Below are 10,809 nucleotides of genomic sequence, written 5' to 3'. Positions count from 1 at the left end.
CCGCTCAGAGCATATATACTATCTGAGATGCGCTTTTTAACTTCAGATGCCGGTGTGAAATCAGTGAAGTGTGCTGGGGGCTGCTGGAAATAATGCACACTTTGGAGCGTGAATAGAGAGCAGGGAATAGTCAAGATTGATACTGGGCCGCATAAAACAGCAGATTTTCTATTAACTTTTTGTGCTGCACAGAGAAGGGAAACAAGAGTTGCTGTATGTCACAACTGTTATACGCACAGTTGTCAGTTTTGATGGATGTTGCTCAACTTTCTCAGAAAATCATGTACAGGGAATGAATAATCTGCAGAAGCGAACAGCAAGTTTCAATTGAAGTCGTCCTCTGTAAATTAACTGTTGGAAACTTATTTTAAACAATAGACAAGGATTCTGTTCCCTTATAGACAGAAAAAGGCCTTTTGCTGCCCATATTAACAAGCTACCATGGAAGTCTATTTTATCGCACAGTTACCTTTATACTATTACTGAGACAGAAACATGTGATTTAAGTAGGTCTTAGCAACATTTTGGATTTGGGTTTCATTCTGTGGAGATTAAATACCATTTGAATGTAAATGTGTTCCTCATGTAAATCAAGTTTGTAGTCATTTTTAATATTCTTATTCATATTCTTATTCTTATATAAACTCCCAATAAGCATTTTATAATTTATGGCTATAATTAAAAGAAGTCCTAAATGTCTCACTTGGTCAAAATAGAATTGTATATACTACCATTTAACAGCTTGTGGCCGGTAAGGTTAATGCTTATGCTCCGATATCATTTGATCGTAACAGTAATATAACAGTAATACTATGAAATATTATTACAATTTAAAATAACTGTTTTCAGTTTAATTTATTTTAAAATGTAATGCATTCCTGTGATGGCAAAGTTTTACTAAGTTAAAATTTTTCTCCAGTCTTCAGTGTCACACAATCCTTTAGAAATCATTCTAATATGCAGATTTGGTGCTCAAGAAAATTGAAATATTTTGTAAGATTATAAATGTGTTTATAAAAATTGTATATTTACTGTTACCTATTACTTTCGTAAAAAAAAAAAAAAATCTTACTTGCCCCAAACTTTCAAACAAAACAGAGCATTATATACACTATTAAAGGGGTCATATGATGTTGCTAAAAATAACATTATTTTGTGTATTTGGTGTAAAGCTCTTAACACTCCAAAGAGAAAGGAACAATTTAAATCGCATCATATGACCCCTTTAACATTTGCAAACATAGGGCTTAAGCTTAACTAAATTTGTGAATGCATTTTTGGTTCCCATCACATCTGATCCTTCAGTTTCAGTGGGGACTCAGAACTAAACGAGAAAAATGGTAGGCCTAAGTCAAAAATAAAGCACATAAATTAGGCTAATGGTATTAATTATAAGCTCTATAAGCATTTGGGGCCTAACTGCATTTGTGAGCGATTTTTCATTCTCAGTAAAAACTCAGTAAATCCCTCGAAGTCTTCCTCCTCCATATCACTGTTAAAGAGCTCAGCCAACTCCGTAGACAAACTGGCATGCCCACCTCTGTCGAGTCATCAGATTCGACATTGTGATCCTCCATGACACCAGTCTGCTGGAATCCTGCCAGGATGGTGTCGAGGCCATGTCAATCCGCTCCACAACATCCTTGAATGTTGCATGATGCATCCTCCCGGAGGTGAAGCTGTGGTCACCATACTGGTTTCCCACAACTGACATTGTGGTGTAGTGTGACACGGGCCTAACAGTTTGAAGCAGCACTGCAGAATAATGTTGCCATCGGAAGAAACAGCAGGTGTGAATAAATCAGCGGTCAGGGTTTCCCCACACCTCTACCTCGACTGGATTGTTACTGTAGCTGTCACTCTGTCGGCCACCCACGGAGACTTGTTCTAATAACATCCCAGCATGCCAGAGGCATGAGCAGGAGAGTTGGTCGATCCCAACATGACCGACAGTGTTGTGCGGTTTCATCTTCTCTGGCCACTGCATGAATTTGTCAACACCGAACCTGATCTCTGCAAACCCCTGTGGAGCTCGACTGTGCCCCATGGAACTGTGGGTAGATTCAAAGCCTCAGCCCACACACCACATCACAGAAATCACATACGCTAATGATGAGCGATGCATTTTGATACAGGGATTATTAATAGACCTGGGCTTGGAAACATTCAAAATATAAAAGTAAAAGAATTTCAAACTGATGTTAATATCTTTTTTAATACAATGTTGAATGTGAGCGATACGGCAATTGCATTTCCAATGGGATAATTTACCACAAATGAAAATTATGTAATTATTTGCTTACCCTCGTGTCTTTCCAAACCTGAATGCTGTAAGTTATTAGATTGTTTAATGCTTCTGGAAGACATTATGAAGCCACAGCCATATCACCCTGCAGCCCAAGACTGGTTGCCCACTGAAGCTAAGCAGGGTTGAGCCTGGTCAGTACCTGGATGGGAGACCTCCTGGGAAAACTAGGTTGCTGTTGGAAGAGGTGTTAGTGAGGCCAGCAGGGGGTGCTCACCCTGTGGTCTGTATGGGTCCTAATGCCCCAGTATAGTGACGGGGACACTCCCGACCGTCCTTCGGATGAGACGTTAAACTTGGTGGTTGAGAAGAGACCCCCTCATATGATTGTAAAGCGCTTTGGGTGTACAGCAATACACAATAAAAGTGCTATATAAATGCCTCATTCATTCATATTATCTATACAGCAACAGTTTAGAGTGGCCACAACACTCTATCACATCTACTCATGCAATGTATTCCAGGGCATATGAAGTAATTGTTCATTGATAATCTTCACCTCCACTGCTGCTCTCAAACAAATATGGCATCTGTGGCAGGTCAATAACATCAAATGTCATTGGTTTTAGAATGTCGCCAAATGTCATGACATCTTGTTTGTACTTTCAGGTGAATCTTTGCCACTAGCCACCTCCAACCAGATCCTTATCCGCTTCTCTTCCAAGGGCCAGTCGAGCTCAAGAGGGTTCCACCTGGTCTACCAAGGTAAGTTGAGAGTTTCGAGTTCTCTTCCTGTATTGCAAAAGTGGTTTTCATTTTTTTTTTATTAAAGGAGGCATAACACACACACAGTTTCACCCAATCTCATGTTAATCTTGAGTACCTATAGAGTCGTACTGCATCCTTCATATCTCCAAAAAGTCTTGGACCGCTCCATCTTTCAGTATCAAACGATGTGCAAATCCAGCTTCGAACTGGGCCTTGTTTATAAAACGTTCGTCAACAAACACACTTGTGAAACTCCGATGCTGCCCTGGAAAAACAAACTGTATCCACTGTTTACATAACGCTGGGTTCTTTAGGAAGCTGAAAAAAGTTATCTTTCCCTTACAACCAAAAACACACTTCTTTGGGGACATTCTTCCTGACTGAGTCCCGTGCAGCGTTGCCGCCGGATGAAGCTCGTTGATGGGTGCGATCTCGCTCTCGCTCTCACTCTGGTCGATGTGTGCACGGGCATGCTATTCTGGGAGAAATGCCCATATAAGGAGTTACACCCTCGTCTACGTCATGAAGAGCCACGATTGAAAAAAACTCTCCGAAACTTGTACGACCCCGGAATTAAGACTTTTAGCACAGAAATACTCCGTCATACGTCCAAATTGTTTTTTGAAACTTTGTCCATGCTTAGCACGAGAATCCAACTCTTTAACAGTGTAAACAACTCTGAATGCATGAAACAGCATTGTATCCCCCCCACACTTTAACCAGGGTTGTGTGCCTTTTAGAGCTGAGTTGAGAATGCCTTTTTAACTTCTAATTTTGAATTGAGAATTTGGCAGAAAATATTTAAACTGGAATGAGATTCCAAAAAAGCAACTGTTATTTATATAAAAAAATCTTAATCCAATTCAAATAATATTGATATTTTAATAATAATAATAATAATAATAATACGACATTATTATATTTATAATATTTTTATTACCCATAAATAAATGTTAGCACACACAGCATATGCTGTATTTCCAGAAATTGTATGTGATATAAATTTTAAATACTCCCTTTATATGGTAACAGTAATGTTACATTTGTTAACCTTATTTGATTGGTAACCTTATTGATGTAAAATACATGTTAATTTCATATAGGCTCAAGTTCATTAAATAATATTAACAGAGACATGTTTTGATTTTAATAATGTATTAGTAAATGTTGAAATGAACATGTGTTTTACATTACTAATATACATGCACACTATTTACACAATTTACATTATTATTTCCCATAAATTCACCCATTTTAACCCAAAGTCTCCAAATGTATGAAATCTTCTGATGGACATTTTGAATTTCTTCTCATTTAATTTAATTAAATTCAGGTTCAACATCTTAAAATTTCTCGATCATGAACTGGAAGGAAACCAATTGTTACATTCTCAGTTGTGGCCAAGCCTACTATTAACTGCACAAATGTTGTGTGTGGGACATTCCTATCATAACTTGTGGTTATGTGAAAGCAGTCAGTTCTGATTGAGACAGGTGCAGTCATCTGAATTAGGTACTGAATTATTCAAACAATGTGCCCATGGTCTTTCTTTCTCTCTCAGACACACACACACACACACACACACACACACACACACATATTACAAACAATGCTGTAAATGTGCTCTACCTCTTTGGCAGCCATGGGGCCTCCTGTTAAAATGTGCTTTAACAGCCTGCGTCTTTCTCTATAATAGATAGCGTGGTTTTTAGGAGCTAAAGCAGCATTATTGTATTATCTTGCCTCCCCTGTGGTCTACAGTCGTACGCTTGTTCATTTCCTGCCGTGTCCTTAATGGAAAAGTACAGCATCTTATAAAATTGTAAAAAATTAGTGGTGTTCTGGGACATCCCAACCAGCTGTGTGCACTGTTCCTACTGTGTGGTTCACACTTAAAGTGCCAGTTTCACTAACAATCTGGTACATGACTGCATATATAATGTATTGCAAAGAATTTCTCACTTGGCAGTTGCCGTAAGATCCCGAAGGTCTTTTGTTTGTACAAGTTCATCTAACAGTGGTGCATTTATTTGCTTTAGCTGTCCCGAGAACCAGTGCGACACAGTGTAGCTCAGTCCCAGAGCCCAGACACGGCAGGCGCACGGGGAACAACTTTGCAGTGGGAGCCGTGGTGAGTTTTGAATGCAATGCAGGATACGTCCTGGAGGGGCCCAGTGCCACCGAGTGCCTGACTGTACCCAACGCTCTGGCCCAGTGGAACGGCAGCATGCCCAGCTGCATTGGTAAGAGCACTATCACCTCACACTTCTCTCACTTTCCACGATCATCATTCCAACAAGAGCCAGATGTTGAGTGAGCTCACCCATCTAGTATGTTGATGAGCAGGGGTCTCGAATTCAAATTACCTAGGGACCACTAGCCAGGTGGTGTGCTCTATTGGGTGCAAACACATATACAAGTGTTTTTACAAACATGAATTTGAACTATATTCAGTTACTGGCACAGCTGAACAGTTATCGATGCATGTACAGACCATTTTGGAGGTTTACTTACTCCATTTAGTGGGGTAAGGTTGCTTAGATTGAAATCCTTAGAGGTTTCCGTCTCATTAGGACACCAGAAACATCTCAGTTTGGCTTTACTATAATGTCAGTTATATCAAATATCATTATTTATTTCTTAAATACAGGCATTTATTTATATCTACATTTGTATTTTAAGAAATAAATGTTTTTATTATAATTTATTAATAAATGAATACATTAAAAATATTAGCACAAAAAGTTTTTCGGCAACAAGTTCACACATAATGTTTTTAAAAATTATGGGCAAAATATAAATAACAAAAACAACCAGGACACATACATGTAGGTATTTAATTTATTTAATTTAGTGTTAATTAATACATTAAATGTAAAATTGTTTAAATGGTTATAAAAATATAGAAATATATCTATCCAATTATTCATTTGTGTGTTTATTATTACTTTTTCGTTATGTATATATTGTATTAATAATATTGTTGTTATATTTAGCATATTTATAGCTGAAATATAGTGCAAAAATAAATAAATAAAGAGTATTTAGTCAGGTGGCTGAAAAATATATACATAAATACATACAAAGAGCCAGGACATATAGGTATTTAATTTATTTAAATTATTGTTTATTAATATATTAAATTTAAAATATAAAGACAAAACTCAAAATTTAACACAACTAATGGGGTCTGTGCACAAGCGTAGTTTGAGTGAAGCTAGGATTGATAAGCCAACAGTTACAAGCTTGTTACTTTAATAACCCTGCGTTTCTGATGTTCCTGGGGATTTAGCTACGGTAATTCATGTTTAATATAGCTTAATATAATCATATATAATATAAAGCAACCACAATTATCATACCAGTAATTTCCCCTGTACTTTCTATCCACAATATGTTGCAAGTTATGCATAGCATTTAAGTTCATAATGGAGGACCCTTGTGTGAACATTCTCCTATTGATTTCAATTCAATCGTTTTTTTTTTTTGTTTTGTTTTTTTTTCTTCAAAGCAGAACACTTGTTTGTATAATCGGGCCATAGTACATTTAATCAAAAGGGGAGAAAAAAGAAAAGCATGAAATATGAATATAAATATATATTAATATTAAATCGTGAAATATTAAAATATTAGTATACAGATTTTACGCTACACTGAAAATGGACACATTGCTAACTACTGTAGCTTAGCAGCACTAGATTAAACCGGTAGTTGTGTATAACTTGATATAAAGAGTTTGAATCACTTGTTCCCGCTTGCTTGCTGGAGCAGGGGACCAGGCATCAATGATACGATGGCATCACTGATGCTTATTTTAGGCAGATCTTGGAGGCATCTAGTAAATACTGCCAATTTGGGAGATGTGAAAGTAAACCGGAAACTGATATCCTGACTTCTGACGACCGCAGAAGTTTGTCACTATGCTTGTGCACAGAACCCATTCACAATGTTTCTAAAAAATATAAAAATGTAATTATTCATAATTATTATGTATAAACATATGTAAATATTCATAATTATATATAAAATAAATAGAAACAAGACATCCATCTACTGAAGGCACAGCTCCTCAATGGGTACTTCTAGAGTAAATAATGACATTGAAGATAATGGGAGCAATGTAGTTTTGTCAATTTTCCTTGGAAATTTGATGAAATAGTAAAACTTTTATTTTTTTCAGTTAGTAGATCTTACACTTGCTTAAGTGATGCATGTTTACTTGTGTCCCCATCCTCAAAGCGTTTGCTTGGATGAGCACTGTGTTAGATTCACATCACAGCTCTGGTGGTTTTCCTGTGGGGACACAGAGCAAACAGACTCCTACTCCTGCTCCTCTTGAGAGAGAACCGTCACCAGCAAACTCTCCCTGTGCCTAACGAGCAACGGCACACAGCTGTGGGCCAGCAGTCATGGCCTCCAGTGTGTCACACATCCACAAATGCGCACATGTGGCAGATGTTGCCACAGGTATCTGTGTGTACACACTCAGATATCCACACTCATGTGCAGCTGTTTACATGTGCGCTTCACTGCAGCTACCAGATGCTTGACCACAGGAGCTGTATGAGGAAGAAGGTGGTGTCCTGGAAGATTACAAATGCCCTTCCATACTGTAGGCGGTTTGTGTGCTTTTCCTTCTTTACCCGCTCTTGCATCATTTCGTGTTTTTGTCTGTGCTACAGTGCCATGTGGAGGGAATCTAACCCAGCGGATAGGCACTATTCTGTCCCCTGGCTATCCTGAGCCCTACCTGAACAGCCTGAGCTGCGTATGGAAGATCAGTGTGCCAGAGGGAATGGGAATCCAGGTACGGTCCTTCTAGCAACAATAAAACACCATTTCCCCCCTTTTCTAAGGCCATTATGAATACAAAGGAATACAAAGCATTTTAAGTATCTTTTGCTCTCCAAGGCAGCATTTACAGTATTTGATAGAGTATACAAAAATACAGTAAAAATAGAAGTATTGTGAAATATTATTGCAATTTAAAGTACTGTGACTATTTTGCTATATTTAAAAAATGTAAATTATTCTTGTAAAGGTAAAGCTCAATTTTCAGGAGCCATTACATATGCTGTGCATAAGAAGCATTTCTTATTATTGTGCTGCTGTGGAAACAGTGATACTTTTTGGATGAATAGAAAGTTTAAAAAAAAAAAGCATTTGCTTGAAATATATATTTTTTTACATTGTATATGTCTTATCTATCAATTTTGATCAACTTATTGCATCTTTGCTGAATAAAAGTATTAATTTCTTTCAAAAAAATTGTATTGACCCCGAACGCAGCAGCCGAACTTCCCATCAAAACAACATAGCATTCAGACACGATAAAGCACAATATGCTTTTTTCTTGTTCTTGTTTGAAAAAATGAATATGAATGCTTTTTGTTTGCTGATTGTCTGCGGTTGGTTTAAATGCCAAATTTCTAAAGAGTTTATTCAACACTTTATATAGACTAATTTATATTCAAGTGGATTTTTTTCTCCTTGGGAAACTTATGATAATTTCAACTCCAGTCATATCAAATATGTCATGAATGTCACGTGGCATTTAATGGCATATTTTTAAAAGTATATATGGGCTAATGTGGGCTGTTATAGCCTATATGGGCCAAATGCATGCTTTTAAAATATATATTATAAATAAAATATATAATATACACCACCATTCAAAAGAGGGTCGGTAAGATTTTTTAATGGTTTTGAAACAAATCTCTTCTGCTCAGTAAGGTTGCATTTATTTGATCAAAAATACAGTGAAAACAATAAATCTACAATTTAAAAGAACTGCTTTCTATGTTTTAAAATGTGTTTTTCCTCTCATGCTAAAGCTCCATTAATCCAGCTTTCAGTGTCACATGATCCTTCAGAAATCATGCTGATTGCTGCTCAAGAAACATTTCTTATTATTATAGCTGTTATATATGGCTGAAATGGTTATGAAGCTTAATAAAATGTGTGGAGGTGTTTTCATTTTTTTTAAATATAAATTTGAAATGAAAAATAGAAATGTGAATTCAAATGATTTAAAATATAATTTCTTTTATTGCACACATTGCATTTTTTATTGCACATGTACAATGCAAGACATGGAACATATCATGTATAAGTATCTTGAGTCAATTTCGTTGTTTTTCCGAGAAAATAATGGGTCGTCTCAACCGTAACTTCAAAAAGCCCCGGAGAAGCCAAGGCAGAACACCGTATAACATCAGTTACGGCTCTTTCACTTTGTTTGGAATGCTCAAATTGAGTTACGGCATTCTGCCTTTGTTTAGCCACACGTCAATATGAAGTTACGGTGCTGGCTTGGAGTATTTTGTAAATGGTGATCAGCAACCAAATATTGATCATGTGGACGTTACTGCCTTTTGCCTTGGTGTGACTTCTCACGTTTTGCAGACAGTGCAAAGGCAGAATACATTAACTTCAAAATCGAGGTAAAAATCAAGTTTGAGCTCACAATTTTTTAATGTAGATCATTTTCATTACTAAAACTGTAATTGTTAAATTGTTAAATTTCCAGTGTCCTACCTATAATTAATTTGGCTGGACAAGTAAAAAACTTTAAAGTCATTTTTCCTCAGTTTCGCACTCTAGGCGAGTTAAGGTATTTTGCCTTTGTAGGGCAGCACAACACACTGACATACAAAAAAAGCTAGATTTGAAATTTTATGGACAGTTCTGGTGCAAGAAACTATGGTGGAGAGAGACAGTATCAAAATATGTAACGAGTCAACACACTTATCTCTTTTTCTGTGATTTTTCTAGCACTGCCTGAATTTTTCAGGGGTAAATTCAGTTGTATAATGCCGTTATCACTTCTTGTGCAGTGTGTACTGGGCTGAGTGTCACTACATATTCTTTGACACTTTTAAATGCGGTCACGGTAGAGCATTTAACAAGTCTTCAGTGCTTCAACTCGGTTACTTTTTTAACCGTATCAATTTTTCATTTCAGTGCAGACCATAAAAGTTTAGATTCTCGGGGAGAAGGCAGTTATAATCTTCAGATTTTGAACAGTATCGCTACAGCCATAATTTCCTCCAGTCATACATGTATTTAGGCGTTACCTTTTTGGCACCTCCACAAGCTGGTTGTAAAGAGCTTTTTGAGATTATTTGCCACCTACTGTAGGTGGCCGTCTCTCTAAGGGATGGATTTCAATCAATAATGCAATAATGGGTAACACTTTATTTTGATGGTCCCTTTTGAACATTCTGTTGACAATAAATAATGTTGCACCTACATGTCTACTAACTCTCATCAGAGTATTAGTAGACTGTTTGCTTAATATCTGCTAAGTCTTTATTGTCATGGTCGCCCAACAGACATTCTACTGACTATAAGTAACTTTGCAAGTACATGTCAACTTATTCTAACCCTAACCCTACCAGTCTACCGATACTCTACTAATATTCTAATGAGAGTTAGTAGACATGTAGGTGCAACGTTACTTATAGTCAACTGAATGTGTTAAAGGGACCATCAAAATAAAGTGAAACCCAATAATGTAATAAATATATATATATATATATATATATAAAATACATTATTGCATCTTTCATTATGTCTATTCTAAAATGAATTCCTGTAGCCTTTCACAGGACTTAATGACTACAGACCTGTTGCTTTAACATCTGTGGTCATGAAGGCATTTGAGAGACTGGTGTTGGCCTACTGAAAGGATATTACTGAATCCTTGCTGGACCCCCTGCAGTTTGCTTACCGATCAAACAGGTCTCTGGATGATGCAGTCAATATGGGACTGCACTACACCCTCCAACACGTGG

General features: G+C 36.8%; 1 protein-coding gene across 1 annotated transcript in view; it reads left to right on the top strand.

Annotated features, from left to right (window-relative positions):
* The window catches only part of LOC107698986 (CUB and sushi domain-containing protein 1-like), a 320,519-nt gene that overhangs the window by 244,723 nt on the left and 64,987 nt on the right, over positions 1-10,809 (top strand). Inside the window, exons 33-35 of the mRNA XM_016500120.1 lie at positions 2,915-3,010; positions 5,053-5,256; positions 7,696-7,820. Coding sequence (XP_016355606.1) covers positions 2,915-3,010; positions 5,053-5,256; positions 7,696-7,820 — 425 coding nt within the window. The remainder of the gene's footprint in view (positions 1-2,914; positions 3,011-5,052; positions 5,257-7,695; positions 7,821-10,809) is intronic.

This window comes from Sinocyclocheilus anshuiensis, unplaced genomic scaffold (assembly GCF_001515605.1).
Source record: "Sinocyclocheilus anshuiensis isolate Anshui unplaced genomic scaffold, SAMN03320099.WGS_v1.1 scaffold74, whole genome shotgun sequence".
In the NCBI taxonomy this organism is placed as follows: Eukaryota; Metazoa; Chordata; class Actinopteri; order Cypriniformes; family Cyprinidae; genus Sinocyclocheilus; species Sinocyclocheilus anshuiensis.
The sequence above is the reverse complement of the archived record's forward strand: the minus strand, read 5'-3'. Positions and strand labels throughout refer to the sequence as shown.